The sequence below is a fragment of the Silurus aristotelis genome (assembly GCF_946808225.1).
Source record: "Silurus aristotelis genome assembly, chromosome: 13".
In the NCBI taxonomy this organism is placed as follows: domain Eukaryota; kingdom Metazoa; phylum Chordata; class Actinopteri; order Siluriformes; family Siluridae; genus Silurus; species Silurus aristotelis.
The window spans coordinates 26,439,949-26,463,750 of NC_139586.1; the positions used below are offsets into that span (position 1 = coordinate 26,439,949).

Below are 23,802 nucleotides of genomic sequence, written 5' to 3' on the forward strand. Positions count from 1 at the left end.
AAAAGTGATCTAGAATAGCTTTTATTTGGCACATATACATTACAGCACAGTGAAATTCTTTCTTCACATATCCCAGCTTGATTGGAAGCTGAGGTCAGAGCACAGAGTCAGCCATGCTACAGCGCCTCCTGGAGCACAGAGTGTTAAGGGCCTTGCTCAAGGGCCCGAGAGTAGCAGCTTGAATTCCATATTGAATTTCAGAGCATAATGTTGTTTTCCGTGGAATCACAATGTGTTCGATCAGATCGGAATCGGATCGCACTGCATCGTAATGGAGAGGGTAGCTGCTTCATGTGTATCTTTAATCTTTGATATTCATCAAGATGTGAATTGCATTTACCTCGGTTATGAAAACGCTCATTCTTAATATTAAGATTTAATACTGTTGTTTTGTTTAATGGATTTTTTTTTTTTTAAAGCAACAGAGAGCTGTATTTCATTTTTATCTATAAAATCTTTTATACCCTTCATTCTTAATCCAGTGATGTTTCTAAAACCATCAGGACCTGAGCTTTAATCATCAGCGGCTCATTATGCGAGTATCGTTTACATTCATGGTTTTTGGCAGAAGCCCCTATCCAGAGCAACTTACATTTATATCATTCATACAACTGAGCAGTTAAGGGGTCAAGGGCCTTGCTCAAGGGCCCAGCAGTGGCAGCTTAGTGGTGGTGGGATATAAACTCATGACCTTCTGAAACACCTTGTATGTCTTTGTAAGGTTTTCTTTTTGTTTCCTATGCAAGAAACTAGTTCAAATGGACAGTGAATGACTGGAAGAAGGTTCTCCAGAAGGATGAGTGGGACATTTTTGGTGCTAACAGAAGAACTTGTGTAGGACAGAGAACAGGAGATGATGTGATCAGACTGCCTCACCCACGCAGTCACACATGGAGGTGGAAGATTAATAGTTTGGGGGGGGGTTTTGGAGCAGGGAAGGTTGGAGACTTATACCAGAAAGTGAAAGGAATCCTGAACAAACATGGCTCGCATTCCATACTTAACCATTACATCATTCAATTCCGTCTGGACTGCGGCTCTTCACCATACGACGTGCCGAAGCGTCATTTAGAGAGTCGTCTGGAGTGATATATAGCATGGAACGACCTGCCCAGTTACTGCACCTAAATCCTATTGAACTGCTCTTGGATAAACTGCACCGTAAAGAGATTTCTAACTAGTTTTTTTCAAAAGTGTTTCAGCTGAACGTTTGGAGAAACTAACTGTCCGGATGCCGAGCGTATAAACGTATGAAGCTGTACTTCATACTACGGCTGGATTTTACACTGTAAATGAAGTGGAACATCTGGATATTTATACAATTGTCTGGTCACAGCTAATCTTCATATCCTTACATGACTGAGTTTTTGGGTAGAAACAAAAGGAACTTGCACATGTCTCTGAAAAAACGCAAAAGACTAGGAGGAGAATATAAATGCGTTGTGTGTGTGTGTGTGTGTGTGTGTGTGTGTACTCACTGGCATGGACCTGCAGGTTGCAGCAGGTGCAGCTTAGCAGTGTGCTCGTCTCGGCGCTGGAGGGAAGCGGCTCAGTGTTCGCCATACCGGCACTGAAACACATCTCGGGCACGAGGGGCCGAGTCTTTTCACCGCACCGAGACACAGGAATGCAAGAGACATCGGAGACAGAAGCGCTGTCCTTTTGGGGCTAAACATGCACGCACACACGCACACACACACACACACACACAAGTAAGTGACTGGGACACTTTTACACAAAAGCAGCCATTTTTATTGAATATTGAATGGCGTGTGCTTTTAATTCATTTATAGGTTCATTGAATGGTGTGAGGACAAGTGAGTTCCTGGTATCACTGATAAACGGGGTCTGTGTGTGATTACGCAGCATGATGGAGCAATTCAGTACTGTTATAGAGCTGTGTCTCTTAGTAAACTCAGGTAATGGTGTAGGTGAGAAGGTGAGGAGGCCTGGGGTGCAGTCAGCGTTCACATTCATTCCAAAGTTTTGAAACTCTATTGCAGGAGAGGTTCTACTCCAACCCATGTAAAGCAGATCTTCATGGAGCTGGCTTTGTGCACAGGGGCACCACAGGGGTGTCCCAATACTTTTGCATGCCTGACTTTTCCAACCATATGTGGTTCTTCTCCAAAGTGTTACCACAAAGCTGGAGACACTCAATTGTCTTTGGACGGGGTATGATATAATATTGCGTTCACTTGAACTTGGAAACCCAAACCTGCTCCAGCATGGCGATGCCCCTTGAAGATCAGGTTTACATGCTTTAAAGAGGAAGATCTTGTTTGGCCTGCTATAGAGCTCTGATCTCATAACTACTGAACACCTTTGGGATGAATGTGAACGCTGAATAGACCCAAAGTCCCCTCACCTACATCAGTACCTGCCTTCCATAACACCCTTGTGGCTGATGAACTCAAATATCCATAAGCATACTTCAAAATGTAGAGGAACATCTTCCCAGAAGAGTGGAATGAAGTAGAAGCGCAAATTAGCACTAATAGTGGAATGCGATGATCAAAAAGCACATACCGTATGACCAGGTGTCCGCAAACTTTTGGTAATACTGTGTATTACATTGTTACCTGAATGAGTTTTTTTGTTGTTGTTTTTTTAGAGTGCTGGTGAGACGGTGGGGGGATGTGTGTGTATGTGTGTGTACGTGAGTGTGTGTGTGTGTGTGTGTGTGTGTGTGTGTGTGTGTGTGTGTGTGTGTGTGAGACCCAGAAACGTTACCTGTGTGCAGGGGCAGAACAGCGTGCAGACGGCGCAGTGAGGCTCCAGAGACGCCATGCCGGCATTGAACTGCTTCTCTGCCATGAAGTCAGGTGAAAGGGTTTGCCACAAGTGGCATTGCTCCTGCCTCTTCACTTCCTGCTCAACAGCACCACCTACTGACAGCCCTGAGTACATCTCTGGAAACAGAGGTAGAGACGCACAGAAAAACTCCTGTGACCTTTTGTTCCAATTTTTGTCTTTCCTTCCTACACAGTCTCTCTTTCATCATCTATCGCTCGCTCTTTTACCAATAACACTTAAGAGATGCTAATCGCAACGTGTTCCGCGTGGGAAAAGGGGACAGTTTTACACTGATGGGTCCTCTAAACTGCTCCGTGTCCTTGTGTGCTCCACTCACGCTAATCCTCGCACGTCCCTCTCCGTCTGAAAGGGGGAGACACCGAGCTCATGCTGCCCTGCTGCCGCCTCAAAGTGACTTTGAAAACAGGTAAGCAGGAGTCGTGATCCTCGGATCAATAAGTGCCAGTCTGAGCAAATCGAGACAAACGCAGAACAAAAAGGAGGGCGAGGAAAAAGACACAGGAACGCCGTGCTCCGTCCCGGGGCTCCTTTTAGCCGCGTCCTTAAAAAGGTTCCTGTTTCGCTGGATTAAAGGAAACGCTGGCTGGAGTAGTGCTCGACTTCTGATCAGAAGATCATGAGTTCAAGCCCAGGCAGCATTAATATGTAATACCCCTGGGACCTTCTGCAAAGCACTGAACCCTCTCTGGATGCAATAATAAAGGACAGCAATAGTGTCCATTTCCTGAAGGTTAACACAAGAGACAATAAGGAGGTTCTTCTAAAAGAGCCCTCAAACAGAGAGGATTCAAACATACGACTCGCTACACAACCCTTGCTATCTCATCCTGCTTTTTTTTCTTCTTCTTGTTTTCTTCCCAGTAGAAAAATTATTTCTGTTTGCAGAATGGTCACGGGGTGCATGCTGCGGGTTCATGCAGTCTCTTACCATCATCGCTGGAAGCCTCCTGTTTGACGATGAAAGTGGGTGTGCGCATGGGTGGCTTGCTGAACGGATGCCTTCGGCTCTTCTTCACCTCCACCTTCATCTTCATCTTTGGGTACAGGTTGGTCTGCAATGAAAACGCCGAATAAAACCAACATTGAAAAACATTCAAATGACAAATACTGCCAGGGAAACGCAAACGATGCCGCCGCCACCGCGCTTCGATAGATTTCAGAATTATGTTGTTATCGTACAGCAGCTTTTTTCTGGAATAAATCAAGGTGGTCCAGACCAAATTTAAGGGCAGTGGTAGCGTAATAGTTAAGGCATTGGATTTTGTATCTCCATAACTCTGTAGTTGTAAAGTGAACAACACTGATGATCTCTTCATCATGGCACCTGGTAGTGGGTGGATTTATTTATTATGAGAGAAAATTTTGTCCTCAAAGTTGATGTCAGAAGCAGAAAAAACGGGCATAAGGATTTGAGCAAATTTTGACCAATTGTGACGTCTAGACGTCTGGGTCGGAGCATCTCTAAAACTGCAGCTCTTGTGGGCTGTTCCTGGTCTGCAGTGATCAGTATCGCTATCAGTAGGACTTTTTCTCGATATTTTCAAGCTACGAAGGGGTCCGTAAGTCTGTACATACAACCACATGGAAAATGTTGGAGAATCATCTCTACCAGCTCTGGCCAACTCCAAGCAGAGAACGAACAGGTCTACGTTCATGCTCTAGAAGTGACGGAAGACCTCTAAATGTTTCTGAGTGGTTTCAGTGCTCACCTGCAAGCTGGAATCCGAGCCGCCGACAGCTGTGCCTCCGTTACTCTGGGCCTCGGATAACGCGTAGCCGTCCTCTTCGGGTGGTTTTACCTTTTTCTTCTTCTTCTTTTTCTTTTGATCATCTTCGTCTGCCTGCTCAGACTCCTTTTCCGCCCCGGGCGGCTGGGAAGCTGCGGGAAAAGAAAAAAGACAGTCAGCAAAATCCTATCAGGAGATTTGCAAAAAAAAGAAAAAAAAGAAAAAGAAAAACAGCACAAGTTGCTGAGAGGCAGCGGATTCAGAGAGATGCTCAGACTTTGAGTGGAGGTTTTTTTTTTTGTAAACTATGTTGAGCATCTTGTCATTATTAAGCAGTTTCTGAGCGAAATATGGGGAAGCGCTTACAAAAATAAAATACGAACATAAAAACAATCAAAAATCTTCCAGGTAAGATCAGGGGTTCTTTTCTTGCCTTTCGACAACCTAGAGAAGCTTTGTCTCAGCAGAGAGAGAGAGAGAGAGAGAGAGAGAGAGCAAAGCAGAAGAAAACATCACGCATTATTTGCTTTGAGGATGTTGATGGAGAAGTATAGAGAAGGTCAGAAGGAGTTGCTTTGTGCGTTTGTGGATTTAGAGAAAGCGTACGACAGGGTGCCGAGAGAGGAGTTGTGGTATTGTATGAAGAAGTCAGGTGTGTCGGAAGTATGTGAGGGTGGTGCAGGACATGTATGGGGCAGTGTGAGGAGAGGTGGAGAAGGTGGAGGAGTTCAGGTACCTGGGGTCAACAGTGCAAAGTAATGGAGAGTGTGTTAGAGAAGTGAAGAAAAGAGTGCAGGCAGGGTGGAGTGAGTGGAGAAGAGTGATAGCAGGAGTGATCTGTGATAGAAGAGTATCTGTGAGAGTGAAAGGGAAAGTTTATAGGATTGTGGTGAGACCTGAGATGTTGTATGGTTTAGAGACAATGGCATTGAGTAAAAGACAGGAGGTGGAGCTGGAGGTAGCAGAGCTGAAGATGTTGAGGTTTTCGTTGGGAGTGACGAGGATGGACAAGATTAGAAATGAGTTTATTTGAGGGACAGCGCATGTAGAACGTTTTGGAGACAAGGTGAGGGAGGTGAGATTGAGATGGTTTGGACATGTATCAGTTGGAGAATGATGAGGATGGAGCCACCAGGAAGAAGGAAAAGAGGAAGACCAAGGAGGAGGTTTATGGATGTGGTGAGGGAAGACATGCAGGTAGTTGGGTTGAAAAAGGCAGATGGTGGTGAGGAGGTGAGGTGAGGAGGCCTGGGGTGTAGTTCCAATTCATCCCAATAGAGTTCAATAGGGTTGAGGGTCAGGGCTCTGTAGCAGGAGATCTTCTCACTCCAACTCATGTAAAGCTTATCTTTATGGTGCTGGATTAGTGCACAGGGGCACCGTCATGCTGGAACAGATTTGGGTATCCTAGTTTAAATGAAGGGCTAATTTCATGCTGGTGCATCAAAGACTTGCACTTCTTCATAGCTCAAACATCATTTAAGACCTAGAACATTGAATTGAAGCCTTTTTAAAGACCTAAAATGTAGATTTTCAAAAGTTTTATTTCAAACCCTGTAAAAGACACGTGTCCCAATACTTTTGTCCATAAAATAACAAAAAGAAAAAACATGGGTGAGGTGGCTCTGTGGTTAAGATGTTGAACATCTGACTAGAAGGTCATGAGTTCAAATCTCAGCACCAGCCACTGATGTATAAACTAAGTTGCTCACCTCCTTCTTTGAGCGCTGCCTCCTGTTCTTCCCTCTCCAAAGCCTCCAGTGTGAGCATGGCCTCTCTGGTCATCTTCTCCTCCTTCTGTTGCTTCCTCTGAGTCTCCTTCTCCTCTAACCGCTTATGATAATCGACCATGTCCAGCTCGAAGCCCTCGTCGGACAGCAGCTTCAGTTCCTCGGGCTTGAGTCGGCGTAGCTGCTTTATTTTCTGCTGAGCTCTGAGGAAACCAAGAAAGACACGACTGTATTACCGTCCCATCACCTTTGACCTTTCCATTTCCTATGAGAATGCAAATGATAATTGTCTGGTCGCCTTCCAGGCACTGAGACTTATCATCGTCCACAAACACGGCGGTTGTGAGAAGTGAGAATGTCTCGAACCTGCGCAGCTGCTTCTCCCGAAAGGTCACTCGGTTCTTCCTCCAGTTCTCCAACTCGGGGCTGGTCAGCGTGGTGGGCTTTAGGTGGTCCAGGACGGCCGTGTCCTTGCCTTTTTTCCACAGTTCATAGCGGTCCGGTTGTAAGCAGCGCACAAATACGTCCATGGAGATCTTTACCATGTCTTTCCGACACGTGCACTAGAAACAGAAGAAGCCAAATCAACCAATCAAAAGATGAAAAGCAGCTCAAATTACTTCAATCATACATTTTATAATTAAATTCTATTCCATTTTATTCCTGTATTCTATTTTAACTTTTGTCGTTTTTATTTAGAATTTTTACGTTTTATGTTAGAGTAGTTGTAATAAGCGTTACACTCGTACTGTGTAGGGTTTTGCATGTGATAACATTTTCCTGTAATGTTTCACTCTTCTGACTATTTGAACATCTCATTGGCCTGCTGACTCCTTTTTTTTGTTATAATTTTTTTTTATAGACAAAAAACAGTGACCTACAAGTAACTGGAGATAAGAATAATTAAAAAAATCTTCCTCTCTCGGCTTCTCCCATTAGGGGGCGCCACAGCGGATCAACCGTCTCCATACCCCTCTGTCCTCTACATCTGCCTCTTTCAAACCAACTACCTGCATGTCTTCCCTCACCACATCCATAAACCTCCTCCTTGGCCTTCCTCTTTTCCTCCTTCCTGGTGGCTCCATCCTCAGCATTCTCCTACTGATATACCCCATGTCCCTTCCCTGCACATGTCCAAACCATCTCAATCACACCTCCCTCACCTTGTCTCCAAAATGTCCTACATGTGCTGTCCCTCTCATAAAATCATTTCTAATCCTGTCCATCGTCGTTACTCCCAACGAAAACCTCAACATCGTCAGCTATTAAGATTTATAAAAAAAAAAAATGAATAAAAACACATTCACCGTGGTATCGTTTCGATGCACTTCTGCAATGTCACAACATTCAATCCCCTCCAGAGTTTTAGTAATTTTTCACCAAGCTCTTGTATTGATGATAGGAGAATTGGACCGCTGCCCAAAGTCTTCTCCAATACATCCCAAAGATTCTCAATGGGGTTCAGGACTCTGTGGTGTTCAATCCATGTGTGAAAATGACGTCTCATGCTCCCTGATCCACTCTTTCCCAATTTCAGCCTGATTAATCCTGGCGTTGTCATCTTTTAATATGCCCGTGCCATCAGGGAAGAACAAATCCATTGATGGTGTAACCTGGTCATTAAGTATATTCAGGTAGTCAGCTGACCTCATTCTTTGCGCACATAACGTTGCTGAACCGAGACCTGACCGACTGCAGCAACCCCAGATCATAGCACTGCCCCCACAGGCTTCTACAGTTAGTATATACAGTCTCGCTTTATTATCATGTTCAAATTTTAACTGTGTTAATACAAGATACACAAATTTATATGGTCCTGACAAGCAGACAAAAACATTGTGTTTCGAGTACAATTCTATCATACTCATCAGTGGATGTTCAACATGCACCTCCATCCATATCCAACCCAAACTGGTGAAACTGCCAGAGACCACAGGATACATTTATCCATTATTTCCTCAAAAACACACAAGTCCAAAACTAATTAAAACGGAAATGCTTGCTGAACCGAGTGGCATTCCAGTTCATCAAAACAACAGACGTGGACCTCGCTACGCGTCGATCACAGAGTATTTCCGCTTCAGGGGACATCAGAGTCCCTTCAGTGATTGGGTGGGTTTTCTGACCGGGGTCTATCCCGCGAAAACTGACAGGCTCGTGTGCTGACAGGATTTTCTTCTCTTAAGGCTTCATCCTGACAGGGGCCCCTCCTGGATAATCGGGAAAAAGGGTTCTGCAGGTTTATTTTCCACAGCTTCAAGTGGTTTCCTCAGCTGAGAGGAGCTGAGTGACTTCCAAAATCCTGGGGGTCCAGGCGCTTGATGAAAAACAAACCATTACATCAAGTTCATTTTTCAATTTGAAAGCTTTTATGCTTGTACTTGGGTTTATTGATGTATCAACTTCAATCCTTCTTAGACATTTTTCTTAGATCCTTTTATGAAATGTCTTTCAGAATTAATAATGTTGCATAATGACATTAAAAATAAGCGTCATCTATAAGAAAATTTGGGAAAGATAAAGATTTTAGGTAAAATACTACACCAACTTCAGCTTCTTCTCCTTAATCACTTCCAAGTGCACTGGCAAAGTTGCTAGAGTCAGTTTGCTGTCTAATGGTGAAAAATGAGACGACCCCTCCCATTAGTTCTAGACACGGTACCAGGCCATTTACGAGGTGCTAAAAGGCCACAATCAGAGGTCGACCGATTCATCGGTTTAGGCGATTAGTTGATTGCTAGCACTATCTGCAAAAATCCATACCAATAGTTTTTCCAGGTTGCGTTATACAGTACAAGAGTGGCCTCTAGAGGCAAATTACTGACACCACATGCTGTTTTTTTAATCTTTTTTTTTTTTTTTTTTTTTTATTACTATTATTGATTTTGGCTGTTTTTTTTAATTGGAAGTGTTACTTTTTGTTTCAGTTTGAATGCATGTCTTATTTTCCTCAATATTTATTAACGCAATTAATATATGGATTTCATTTAGCACATTTTCATGATTCAGTACTGTTTTGTTTTTTCTTTATTTTTATTTTAGGTTGGCAACTACGATCCAAGCTAGCTTTTTAGTTTTTGGAAAAAATCCACTACCGTTTAAACTCTAGTCGCAAAAACGATCTGCGTTTCAAGAACAAAATGGGTCTGTGATCAAAATATATCATCTCGACTACCTGCGTTCAATATTGTTAATATAACAGTAAAGAAACATTAGCTTTCATTTACAGTGTTGTATATTAGAAACATTAGCTTCCATTTACACCATTCTGACATCAGTCTCTTTGCTGGCGTTTTCCGCCCCCTGTGTTCTAAACACGGCGACCAATTAGAAGACATCATGAGAAAGTAAATAATATATAAACCAAACAAGAGTGAAACAGTAAGACCAGGAAAGAGAGATGAAAACAGAACAGATTTTTCTCAGCCAGCCCTTCGTATTACACCTGGCCTTGATTTCCTCCGAACTCCGAGAACCTCGAGTTAAATTACGGGAAATATTTCAGCGCGAAGCGACAGGCAGCGATATCGAAAGTGAGCTGCCTCTATATACCTGGTGTTAATAACCACAACAATAAGCGCACAGCCGCAAAGCAATAACAGCTCTACGCCTCCTGCCTAGTGCTCACTGGAGTCCTATAGATTTCTGCTGAGCTGAGGCTTGAGACAATGAGCAGGGAAAATGGGGGTCTGGAGGCTTTAGAAGAAATTTGGGAACTCCCACCATCAACACGCGAGAACTACTTCCATTAGAGAGACGGCTAGTGTGTAAATATGAACGGGGCTGAATAACGAGCGGGTGTGAAGGCATTAGGTTTCCCTATAAAGACTTTTTCTTCGTGATGGACTGCAAATAAAGCCACTTTGGGTGTTGATTTAGCTCGATCCATCAGCGAGAAAGCGACGCTTGGAGCCGTTTTAAGCAATCTGGTGTAAACCGTGGCCTGCTTTATCTCGAGCAGCAGTAAAAACGTCTCATAAAAGCATCCTTGGTAATGCCTGCATCGTTTAGGGAGTGTAAATCACTCGATGGTGTGTGAAAAGCGATTATTAGTGGTCGCAAACACTGAAAGATACACTGGATGCACAGGATCCACAGCCAGATGTGGTTCTTCCTCAATCAGTAGCCACAAATTTGAAGACAATTTTATACAAGTCTTTGGATGCATGACATTTTCCCGTCACTTAAACTAGAAGACTCGAGGGCATGTTCCATCCTGGAACAGGTTTGTGCACAAAGCCAACTATATGAGCATGGACCCTATTGAACCCCAGACCTCCTCAACACCATCATCATTTCTTTCTTTCTTTCTTTCTTTCTTTCTTTCTTTCTTTCTTTCTTTCTTTCTTTCTCTTTCCTTCCTTCTCACTCCATATTCCAATTTCATTTCTTTCTTTCTTTCATTCTTTCTCCATATTTCAATTTTCTTTCTTTCTTTCTTTCTTTCTTTCTTTCTTTCTTTCTTTCTTTCTTTCTTTCTTTCCACATTTTTTTTATTTATTTATTTATTTCTCCATATTCCAATTTTCTTTCTCCCAATTCCCTCTTTCTTTCTTTTTTTCTTTTTTTCTTTCTTTCTTTCTTTCTTTCTTTCTTTCTTTCTCACTCCATATTCCAATTTTCTTTTTTTCTTTCTCTTTCTTTCTTTCTTTCTTTCTTTCTTTCTTTCTTTCTTTCTCCATATTCCAATTGTCTTTCTTTCTCTTCCTCTCTCCAAATTCCCTTTTTTCCCCTCTTTCTTTCTTTCTTTCTTTCTTTCTTTCTTTCTTTCTTTCTTTCTTTCTTTCCACTTTTTTTTATTTCTTTCTTTCTCCATATTCCAATTTTCTTTCTCCCAATTCCCTCTTTCTTTCTTTCTTTATTTTTCTCTTTCTTTCTTTCTTTCTTTCTTTCTTTCTTTCTTTCTTTCTTTCTTTCTTTCTTTCTTTCTTTCTTTCTTTCTTTCTCTTTGTTTTTTCTTTCTTTCTTTCTTTCTTTCTTTCTTTCTTTCTTTCTTTCTTTCTTTCTCTCACTCCATATTCCAATTTTCTTTCTTTCTTTCTTTCTTTCTTTCTTTCTTCCTTTCTTCCTTTCTTCCTTTCTTTCTTTCTTTCTCCATATTCCAATTGTCTTTCTTTCTCTTCCTCTCTCCAAATTCCCCTTTTTCCCCTCTTTCTTTCTTTCTTTCTTTCTTTCTTTCTTTCTTTCTTTCTTTCTTTCTTTCTTATTTTCTTTCTTTCTTTCCTTTTATTTATTCCTCTCTCACAATTACTATTTTTTCCTCTTTCTTTCTTTTTCTCTTTCTCTCTCCCAATTCCCATTTCTTTCTTTTTTTCTTTCTTTCTCTCTTTCTTTTTATTTTATTCTTTGTATAATTGAGATAGGTTTGATGAATGACTATTTTAGGGGAAGAAGCACATGGCTACAGAGAGGAGGGAGGATCAGTCGTCTCAGATCGGAATTGTGTAGTGTTTGTATTCAGTATAAAGTTTCTTGTATTCTAGGATTCACACGTCCGTTCGTCTTTCCCGTTAATAAAATGAAATGCACTCATGGCACCCTCGCTGCCTACGGACCTCAATCCTACAGGATCTGATGATCTTAAGAACTTTCCCTTCTGAATCTTCGGCATACTGCAGCCTCTAATTTGCCTTCGACATAATTAGAGTGGCTGCTCGTCCTGAGCGTGGGCGTGACCTTCACTCTGTCTCGCTTTACTTTTCCCCTGTATTAAACCCAAATCATTGATGTGGGGATTTTTTTTTTAATCCAAAGTCATTTCCTGCATGTACGGATGTTCATGAGACCCTGCAGCCTGCCTTTAAAACACTCCACTAATGAGCTCAGCCATAAAGTGCAGACAGGAAAATCTGCAGACTGAAATAATCACCGTCCTTCCTTCTCCCTCGGACTCTAAAAGCGACAGCTGTCCAGTGCCATGAGAGAGAGAGAGAGAGAGACAGAGAGACAGAGACAGAGAGAGAGAGAGAGAGAGAGAGAGAGAAAGAGAGAGAGAGAGAGAGAGAGAGAGAGAGAGAGAGAGAGAGAGAGAGAGAGAGAGAGAGAGAGGGAGGGCGTTGAATAAATACATGAATTTGCTACATATTTATTTCCTGCTCTTTATTCAGGTACTGCACACACACACACTTCCATCTCTCCAAGTCTGTCCATCAACTACTTTATCCATGTATCTAACCATCTTCCATACCTCAGTCTATCCATCCTCAGTTATATTTGTTCATCCCTCTTTCCTTACCAATATTCAATTCTGCTAATCTAACCACTGTCTGATCCATCCATTCTTCAACCTAATGTCCATCCATCCATCCATCCATCCATCCATCCGTCGATCACACAACTACCTATTTTCCACTCATTCATCTTCTGTCATCTATCAATCCTTTCATGCCATCTTCCAGCCTCTATTCCTGCCCCTCATTCTTCCATCCAATCCATCCATCCATCTTGCAATCTACTCACATATCCATCTATTTTCCACCTATGAAGCAATTTACCCCAAAATCAATCTCTCTCTGTCTCTCTCTGTCTCTCTCTGTCTCTCTCTGTCTCTCTCTGTCTCTCTCTGTCTCTCTCTGTCTCTCTCTGTCTCTCTCTGTCTGTCTGTCTGTCTGTCTGCTCATCCATCTACTATTCCAGTCATCTATATCCCTCCTATAAAGCAGTTTGCCCAAACATCTACCCTTCTTTCAGCCTTCTATCTCGCCATCCACTATTCATCCTCCTCTCTCTACATCATCCATGCATCAGGCCACACATCCTTTGGTGAAGCAGAGTTTAGAAAATTCTCCACTTCTGTTACTTTGACCCCTCTGTGATCAGGACAGGAGAAAGATACAGAAGACACAGGAAGATGAACATGAGTGTTAAAGGAAGTTAGAGCACCATGTGGCCTTTGTGGTTCTCGAGACAAAACCCAAGCTGTTGCCTTCTCAATCTCTGAAACCGCTTGTTGGAGAAACCTAGTAAACTGCGAGCTCCAAAAAAAATTATTATTCAATCAATTAAGTAAATCACCAAATGCTCCTCACAAAGTCCAAGCTGCTAGATGGCATGCGGAGCATCCGTAGCAAAAACGTCACGCACGTTGAGTTGCCAAGATGCTAACAAGAAGAACGGAACTAATGAGACTTTGATCGTCATTAAATGCAACTTCATGCGGTGTAGACTCCCATAATGCACTGTGAGACGTAGCTGCAAGTGGCAGAATCCACTTGAGTGGCAGAAATTTGTTAAGCAGAAAGTCGAGAGAACTTTGTCCTTTTCTGTTTATTCCATCTCTTTCCTAAACCCTAAATTCGTTTCTGAGACGTCTGCACCACCTGCATTAACAATACTTTCCTTAAAAAACCTGTTGAATACAATCGGAGACTCCTCATCTGCCCTTATTGGATTTATCTATGCTCTTCAGCTGATAGCAGGATTTTCCAATATGGCTGCCTTCGTAAATTGACTTGTGGGTTTTCTGCACGTCTTTGCAGATTTTGACAAGATTTTGAAAGTTCAGGTAAAAATAAAGTTTGTTTTTACTGATTATTTTAATATGAATATGTAGATTTTTGAAGCAACTAAATTAATTTATATTTTTTGAAGAATGTTTTAGTAGAATCGTGTTGAAAATATGTGCATCAGATGTAATACAGCAGGTATACAAAGTAATTTAGCTTAGTCAGCAATCTATTGCATTAAATGATGCAATCTGCATTATTACTGCCACAATGCCAAATACTATTTATTAAACTAATTATTAAACTAATTAAAAATGAAAAAAACGTAATAAAATCATTTTTAACTAACGTAAGAAATTATAAATATTTCATTTTCGTAAAATTTACATAATAAGTATTTGTTTTGGTTATAAAATATACATTGCTGTGATCAGTAAATTGCTATCCAAAAAAAGAAAAAAATAATCACATTTGTAAATGGTAATACATTTTTTAATTTTTGTATTTTTTTTTTTAAAAGACCCCATAAACAGTTAAATTTCCCAAAAATAGAATTTTCTGTTAAATGTCCGATTTTAAAGGGGTTAAAAGTTGTTTTTTTAAGCCTGAAATTTGACGACTTTTCCAAAAAAATATGAAGAAAAAAAAATAATAATTGAAAATGTTACTTCTGGGCAGGTGCTACAAATTTTATTTATCAAGTCTCTATTTATTTGAATAGATTTCAGATCCACTATTAGAAGTAAAATGCTGAAGCAGTTTTGTCCAATCTTATATTAATCTTGAGTACCTATAGAGTAGTGTTGCAGCCTTTATATGTCTGAAGAGTCTTTAGTTTAATAAGATTCATAAAAGAAAAAACAGCCGAGCTCCTGAAGGCGTGGTTGTAGGCGGAGCTAAAGAGTTTTGCGAAGTGATCGTCTGTAACTGAACTCTGTCGAACGATCAGATCCAGCCATACACGTGTGTTCCAGAAACGGATACAGAGTATAAAAATTAACATCGAGAACAGCAGCAGCAACGACGACTACAGCAGGACATGTCTATATGGGAAGTTCTGCACAAGGTTCTCCTTTCCAAAATCACACTTCTCTGGAGACATTCTGTTCAACTTCCGTTCCCGAATGAAGCACGGTGGTGGGTGAAATGTACTTACGGGAGAAATGTACATACAAGGAATTCCGCCCTTCATGACATCATGATGGACCATTCTCATACTTTGTATAGCATTAGAGTCTCTTTAACAGTGTAACTGTTTTGCCCCTTGTCATTTGCACCACTATGTTACTTGTCATTGTGCTCTCTGAATCTCTGAAATCCATACTGATAGTTTTTCCGGGTGGCTGTCATTATAGAGTACGAGAGCGGCCTCTAGAGGCAAATCCCTGATGCCATGTGGTGTTTAAGTGTTTTTTTTTTTTTCTTTAGTTTTTTTTACTTATTTTGGATGTTATTGTTTTACATTATTTGTAGTTATTTTGTAGTTTAAATTCCATATTTTTAAATATAATTATTATATTCCTATTACACATTTTCAAGATTCAGGGAAGAAGAAAAAAAATCAGCTAGCTAATAATCAGCCAAGAACAAGTCTTTTCTAAGATCTAATCAGTGCACAACAATCAAATAAGGACAGCAGGTTCTCCAGGACCAATGATTCTTAGTTCAAAGCTCTATGACATGGATAAGGTATTTGAGGATCCCCTGATAAGTTGTGCTGCTTACCTGCGTGGCCATTTTTCCGTAGTCGATCCATCGCAGCGTGGCGAAGTTGGTGGACTCGGCACAGTTGAAGCCGTGGTTGAAGCCTGCGTGGTAGCCGTATGGAAACGTAATCATGAACTCGCCCGCTTCCTGTGTGACCTGAACGAGACACATAAGATCAAGAATATATAAATAAATAATTTTTTTTATTTGCAAGTCTTGCAGAGCCACGTATTTTCTCTCTCTCTCTCTCTCTCTCAATTAAATATTATGGTGAGGTTTATAATGGAGTTAGTAAAAGGTGTGTTCAGTGAATTAAGCAACACAAAGCTGATCTTTAATCAGGTGACCTCAAAGAAAAAAAGAACCAAATAAAAACAGAAGAAAGAAAGAAAAGCCTTCACTTCAGAAGGTTGTTAATTTAGCTCTATGGACCACCGAGCTTCTGGTTCTGGACCCTTGAGCAAGGCCATTCCTTAAATGCTCAGTTACATAAACAAGATCCTAAACTACTAGGATCTTTACTATATGGACAAAAATGAAGAACGATATGGTTTTTGCTTGCCACAGTCGCCCCCAGGCTGCTCCTCAGAGATAAACATACATCATTCTCTTTCACGCTTATGTTCTGTAAAGCTGCTTTTAAGACAATGTCTATTGTGAAAAGCGCTAGAGAAATGAACTTGATATGCTTTCCATGGGTTGGAGTGAAAGGTCTCCTGCTATAGAGCTCTGATCCTCAACCCTAAAGAACACCTCTGGGATGAACTTGAATGCTGACTGAACCCCAGGCCTCTTCACCTCCCCTACATCAGTACATGACTTATTACTAATACCTGAATCTCCACAAACACACTGCAAATTGTAGCAAAACATCTTCAGAAGGTTATTATTCAGAAAGAACATTTATAGTAAAGTTTATAATGGAGTTAGTAAAAGGTATGTTCGAAGAATGAGGCACAAAGCTGAAGAAAGAAAGAAAGAAAGAAAGAAAGAAAGAAAGAAAGAAAGAAAGAAAGAAAGAAAGAAAGAAAGAAAGAAAGAAAGAAAGAAAGAAAGAAAGAAAGAAAGAATTGGGAAGATAGATAGATAGATAGATAGATAGATAGATAGATAGATAGATAGATAGATAGATAGATAGATAGATAGATAGATAGATAGATAGATAGATAGATAGATAGATAGACAGACAGACTATTTCTTCTCTTTATCCTCCTTTATCTATTTCCACAATTCTTACTCTATCCATCAAGCTCAAGATCTCTGCCTTCATCTTCTTGTCTCTGTGCATCTCTAATTCTATCCATTATCTCCTCTCCTACTAGTCTTTATCTCTCTCTCTCTCGCTCTCTCTCCTCTCTCTCTCTCTGACTGATTCTTTTCTTTCTCCAAAGTGCACCATCTCCCAGCATCCGTCAATCTATACCTCAATTTCGCTCTCCGTCTTCTCCACTGTCCCTCTATCCATCTTTTACTCTCTCCCTACTTTATTCCTCTTTTCCTACTTCCATTTATATCCCTTTCGCTTTTTCATACATCCCTCATCCAATTTCATCCTCACTCTCTCCCCTCGTTCATGCTCCGTCCTTCCTTTCTTCCGCTTCAAGCTCGTTCTGCTCTCCTCCCCACCCCATCTTACTTTTCACCTTCGCTTGCTGTCTGCTCATTTTTAACACCCGAATCCCTCCCACTCCTTCTCTCCATCTCTCCTTTACTTCCTATTACTCGATATATCCTGCTCTTTCCTCCTCCTGCTCATCCGTCGCTTTGTTTTCTCAATCTCGCCTGCTTCTTCGCTCGTCCCTCACCGCATCTCCTCTACAACCCGCTTCTTCGATCCTGTTCTCCTCCCCTGCATTTCCACACTCCTTCGCACACGTCACTTCCACTACAATCATGTCTTTCTCCTTCTCTTTCCCTCTTTTTCTTTCCATCCGTCTCTTAGACCAGTCCATCCGTCCAGAACTGCTCCTCTAATTGCCTTACGACTCGAGATCCACGATCAGAAGTCAGCAAGCCTTGGCAAGTCTTTTTTTTTTCTTTTTTTGCAATCCTGTCGTTTCCAAAGTCGTCAGAGTTCCCAAGAATCGCCACGGCCCCACAACTTCTGTTAGCGACAAAGTCAGACCGATTAGTTGTGGTAATCAGGCCGTTTTTTTAATCCTCGGTGCTCACGCTCACGCATTTGCATATCGAATCAAACACATCCGGATGCAGATCGGATACAAATAAACATTTTTTTTTTTTTAAGTGCATATTCGTGCTTTAAGAAAGAAACATTACTCGAAAATGACATCATCTCATTTGCATATTCAGGAAGACCTTCTGAGTCACCATCCAGGGGTTTCCATCTCCTGCCTGAAGAACCTTTAAGAACCTCTCCAGAGGATTTCGATACATTTTTCTCGGGATGCACCGAATATTCGGCCACTGAAAATTTTCGGACGAAAATGGTCCAAAGGTGCATTTTGAAACAGTTTGTTGTGATGACGCAAACAGAAACCGCTGCCTGCACGTGCATGTCTGAAGCAACATGTCTGCGGTGTAAACGTATTTCAGTATATCTGAGAAAGACCCACGGATAGCGATTTGCAAAACATGTAATGCCGAAATTTCAAGAGGGGGTGCGTCTGCAAAGACCTTCTCCACTTCGGGTTTAATTTATCACCTGAAATCCAAACATCCGATCGCTATGTTGAATATGAGAGGAACACGCACAGAAAAGCAAAACCCCTCCGAGCACGCGCACTCCGTCTGTGGTGGACGTTTTTAAAAAGGCAGGAAGTTTCCCAGTGATAGTGTTGTGTATTGTATCTTTAAGCAGTTGCACTTGTTCTGAATGCACGTTGTTTTTATGCAGAAACTTATTTAATTTTACAACCTTTCAGCAGGCCAGAGGGCCTGTACATTATTATTTAATGTACACATGAGTGCATTTAAGTTAAACATTTAAGTTTAAATTTTAATTGATTTTATCCTGTTCATTGTTGCAATGTGCTATAAATAAATATTTTCATAATTTGTAATTGATTTATTCTTTGAAACTTTAATATTAATTTATGCAATTGAAATGCCTTGATTTTAGTAAGTTTAGTACACAGTCATAGCCATAAATACAATTGTAATAATAATTGGCATAATTTCTTTCGGTGTTTCGCTTTTCGGTTTCGGCCAAGAATTTTCATTTCGGTGCATCCCTACATTTTTCCATTTCAAAATTCCATACTTTTCTAGACTCCACTCAGTCTTCTCTATATTTAACATCTAAAAGGATGATTTAATGAGTGAGTTACGTTACAATCTCTTATATAGGTCAGAGTCAGAATCTCTGGTGTGTGCTGTTATTTTACCTAAAAAAAAACGTTTTCCAAACGTGTGGATGGGAAACGATCGGAAAACAAAAAGTGTGGACCGAAACACGTTTTTTTTTAAAGATCCTCTGGTCTATTTGCATATTCATGACATTGTATATATACAAACACACTAATCGAAAACAAGCGAAAGCAGATCGAATATAAATAATAAAAAAAAATGCTAATGCAGCAAAATTGTACTTAAAAATGACGTCATAGTCTTATTTGTATATTTATCAGGCTTTTTTTTTTTTTTTTTAAACAATCGTTTGCGTACAGAAACAAGTTATGTGACGATGAGGGAGACTTTCTGAGTCTCCATACGGGGGGGGTTTCATCTCCTCTGATGAACATGAAAAACCTCTACAGAGCCTGACTCAGATTTCGCTTCTGCTGTTTTGCTGAACATTTGCATGCAGCATCTTCTCTCTCGCCTCCCCCCACACACACACACACACACACACACACACACATTGAAATGAGACAAATTTAAAACGTAATTGTGTGTGTGTGTGTGTGTGTGTGTGTGTGTGTGTGTGTGTGTGTGTGTGCACTCATCCATTCTAAAGTATAAGCAAGCGCGTCATTTCATCAGAGCAGATAAGTAGATTCAAACTGTGTGTGTGTGTGTGTGTGCGCGTGTGCGTGCGTGCGTGCGTGCGTGCATTAGAAAGTGCGCATACACACTTCCATACCTGAGCTTTAAGTGATTTAAACAGCATTAGACCTCAGTATCAGTATCAGGCAGAAGATGAGTGCAAAATTCCTGGTGGTTGGACCCCATCAAAAGCCCCTTGTGTGTGTGTGTGTGTGTGTGTGTGTGTGTGTGTGTGTGTGTGTGTGTGTGTGTGTGTGTGTGTGTGTATGAGGGCACATGGGCAGCACTGCTTTGGCACAGTGATTGGTGGATGATTAGGAATGATGGTGTGTTTATGTCTAATAGGGAAATCTGTTCACTAAGGAACATTTATTTATGCCGTTCAATAAACAGGAAAAGCTGATAATGATTAGGAATATTGTCAAAAGATTAGGAATACCGGTGTGCAACAAGGAAAGCTGGTTGATGGAAAGTAACCTGATTCGGAATGTTAGGGAATGAGTGGGAATGCTGGCAAACGATTTGGAGCGATTGCATCCAACTCTAAATTCTGGCAAACAATCTGAAATGCTGGTGGACTGATTAGGAATGCTCGGAAACCATTTGGAATTCTGATGGACAATCGTTGGGAACGTCGGCAAAACAGTTGCAATGGTGATAAATGATCAGGAGCACCAGACAACTATTTAAAACATTTATGAACAATTTGGATTGCCGGTCATCAATTTGGAATTCTGGCGAGGGGTTAAAAGTGCTGGGGAAACAATTTGGAATTGTGAGCTGATTAGGAATGCTGTGAAACAATCTGGAATTCTGACAATCAATCAGGAATGCCGGTGGATAATCAGGAACACTGGAGAACTTTTTGGAATGTTGATAAATGATTTGGAGCACCAGTGAGCACTTATGAATGATCTGGAATGCCGGTGAACAATTTGGAATTTTGGTGAGGGATTATAAGTGCTGGGAAGCAATTTAGAATTATGGTGAACACCTTGGAATGCTGGGAAATAATCAGGAACAACGGTGAACATTTGGAATGATCACCAGAAATCCAAAATATTTTTAGTGGAATTCCTGAACAATCTGGAACACTGGTGAAAGTGAATGATTAGGTAAATTGCTGAATAATGTGGGATACTGGTAAATGTTTAGAAAAGTGGAAAACAATTTGGAATTCTGGTAAATGATAAAGAACACCAGCACTTGGTATGCTGATGAACCATCAGGAATTCCAATGGACAATTTGGAACACTGGTGAATGAATGATTAGGAAGGCTAGTGATTGATTTGGTCTGCTGGTGAATGATTGTGAAATTTGGAAAACAAATTGGAACATTGCTAAATGATAAGCAGGACTCGTGAACGATTAGGAATTCCGGTGTCTCGTGGTGAATCAATGCGTTTGATAGAAAGTCTTGATTTACTGAGAAACCAGTGAGGGCGTTTCAGTACTGACGTGTGGACAGCGTGTGAAAGTGAATTCTGGTGTTTATTTGAAGGAAAAACGTTTTAATTAAAACAAACATTCGCAAGCCAACGCTACAACGAGAAATAACAACAAACCAGAACGTGCGAGAGACTACGTACTCTATCAAAAGGGATGCTGTACTTCTTCAGGATGGAGGGTGAGATGAGGGTCATCTTGTGACGCAGAAATGCGTCGCATCCCTGAGAGCTGCCGGGGAAGAAGCCTGGGAAAAAAAAACATTTATTTTATATATACCATCAACTTACAATATCAACATACAGATTTTAGCATGAAGACAATGACAGTTAAACCTTTTCCAAAAAGGTAGTGAAAATAAATACCACATTCCCAAAAACTGGAAACTTGCAACAATCAAAAATCGCTCCATATGTGAGCGCACCAGGACACGAACGAATAAATGTATGAATGACTGTGCACTTCATGGACAAACATTTGTGGACATCTGACCATAAGATTGGATTGTGCTTTTTGAGCGTCCCATTATACATTTAGTCTCCACTTGCTTTTATAATATTCTCCATTCTTCTGGGAAGATGTTCCACTTGATTTTTCACTCAGCCACAAGGGTGTTAATTCAATAAGGGTGATTTACAGAGATCTGGGGTGCAGTCATTGTTCAAAAGGTGTTCAGGTTGAGATCAGAACTCTAAAGCAGGCCATTTAAGATGTTCCAATCAAACTCATGTAGATACATTTTTATAGAGCTGGCTTTAGAACAGGTCTAGGTCCATACAGAACCTTTGTCCAAATATAGAAACAGACACACCTCTTGCCCTATTGCATGCATCTCTACCTGTACGTCATAAATATGATCATCATGTAAAAACCTTTGATCTCCAGAGTTCTTTAGGATTGAAACCTCTAGAGAAGGAAAAAGCTCGCCCTAGCTGAACACGGCTGCAGATTAAAATGCAGCGGATGCGGCGAAAGGCTACCCCTGAGGGACATTAACCTGAATCTTGGTTTAGTCTTCAAAGCGCGATATTAAGTGGAGTAAAAAAGAAGAAGCAATTCAGACAAATGTGTGGTCCCGAGTGTGGCCCAGACTGGCTAATGCGGGAAAGGTTCAAGTCGAGGAGACATTCGTGCTCCAGCAAGGAGGAAATATTACAGAGAGACTCGGTAGCCATGGTAATGTGTTTAAAAGGAGGGTCATTCCTGAAAGGCACAAATTCAATTAAAAACCAGTACAAAATTATATGACCTCTAAAAGATTAGGGTGAAAGTTTCCATGGAGCTCGGCTTTAAATGATAAAACGTAATGTTGCGTTCCTTGATTACTTTCCTTAGCGAGCACATCCCAAAGTGCTTTATTTCTCAGAGTTGGCGTCCCCGGGGCGTCAGCAAGTGTTCGGAACCAGTGCGACCTTGTTCCAAGCTTCTTGCAATTCGTTATTATTAGAGGTCGACCAATTCATCGGGCCGAATTTTGCCGTTTTTTTTTTTTTTTTCGCCATCGATTGTGCTGCAAATTAGGCCGATTTAGGCAGGTGCATCTGACACACCAAACCATGTGTGTACGAACATAGCTCTCCCATAGCTCTCCCATAGCTCTCCCATAGCTCTCCCATAGCTCTCGCATTGCTCTCGCATTGCTCTCGCATAGCGCTCCCATTGCTCTCGCATAGCGCTCCCATTGCTCTCTTATAGCGCTCCCATTGCTCTCGCATAGCTATCCCATTGCTCTCGCATAGCGCTCCCATTGCTCTCGCATAGCTATCCCATTGCTCTCTTATAGCGCTCCCATTGCTCTCGCATAGCTATCCCATTGCTCTCGCATAGCTATCCCATTGCTCTCGCATAGCTATCCCATAGATCTTCCATTGCTCTCGCATAGCTCCCCCATAGCTCTCGCATTGCTATGCAGAATCGGCTGAAAAACAGCCGACAGCATCCGACTGGAGCCAACAGAGTGGAACACACCGGACAAAAAACTAAAGCCAAAAAAAAACCCACCTGATCTCAGCAGACAACCGACCAGCTGCTTAATGTGTACCAGTGTTTTAAGTTCTTATCCTTCGTTCTTAATCTGGCCTTATATATTTCATTGCTACTATAATAATAATAATGCTACTGATTGCAAAAGAGAATGAAAATAACATTTTGGAACTATATTGTTAGCGAGTCTTTACCCAGCTGTAGTTCAGGTTACAGGTAGACCCGGGGACCAAAACCTGCTAACAAGTGCACTGACTGGAGAGACTTCAATTTAAGCAACTTTCTGTATCACGTCTTATTAACTAACTGTTATATTTAACAGTTGGATAAATGAGATCTGCCAAATGCAGCTAATGTATCACATTCTTACAACTCAGCAGCTAAGAAGGTTAAGGGCCTTGCTCAGGGGCCCAGCTTGGTGTGTCTGGGATTTGAACTCACAAGCTTTGGAGATAAAGTCAAGTACCATATCCACTAAGCTACCTTAAGCTAATAGGCAAACCCTAATAAACAAGAAAAACGGTGTAGTACGGTACATCCTGTACATACACGATCGCGTCAGCAGTATGAGAAGCTTCTAGATTTAGTCGTTAGCGCTTTGCTACCCGCGCGTGCAGTCTTTTCTGCGTTAAATAATTTCAGACGGATTTCGAAAAGCGATTCCGTTAAATTACTGCGGATCTGCACCCCGTCTGTGTGGTTCGCTTGCTTTCGCGCCGCCTTTCTTTGCTCTGTCAGCTCATGGTGACGTACAACACAAACTAATCTTCATCGCCCAGCAGAGCGAGAACGAGAGAGCGGGAGGCATACAGAGGAGGAGGAGGACAACAACGAGGAGGAGGGAGGGAGATTCTCCTGCTTGTCTAAAAACTTCTCCGTCGGCCCGTGTGTATGTATGTGTGTGTGTGTGTGTGTGTGTGTGTGTGTGTGTGTGTGTGTGTGTCAGCACTGAGGAATGGATACACACCACCGCTCGGATGCTCTGTTCGTAATCTCTG

At 41.3% G+C, this 23,802-nt stretch overlaps 1 protein-coding gene across 1 annotated transcript in view; it reads right to left on the minus strand.

The window, feature by feature from the left end:
* The window catches only part of kdm4b (lysine (K)-specific demethylase 4B), a 67,047-nt gene that overhangs the window by 13,845 nt on the left and 29,400 nt on the right, over window positions 1–23,802 (minus strand). The window contains exons 7-14 of the mRNA XM_083559044.1: window positions 20,965–21,068; window positions 15,445–15,582; window positions 6,641–6,837; window positions 6,257–6,477; window positions 4,527–4,696; window positions 3,746–3,869; window positions 2,734–2,912; window positions 1,479–1,668 (exon numbers count right to left, since the gene is read on the minus strand). Of these exons, the coding sequence (XP_083415170.1) occupies window positions 1,479–1,668; window positions 2,734–2,912; window positions 3,746–3,869; window positions 4,527–4,696; window positions 6,257–6,477; window positions 6,641–6,837; window positions 15,445–15,582; window positions 20,965–21,068 (1,323 nt within the window). The remainder of the gene's footprint in view (window positions 1–1,478; window positions 1,669–2,733; window positions 2,913–3,745; window positions 3,870–4,526; window positions 4,697–6,256; window positions 6,478–6,640; window positions 6,838–15,444; window positions 15,583–20,964; window positions 21,069–23,802) is intronic.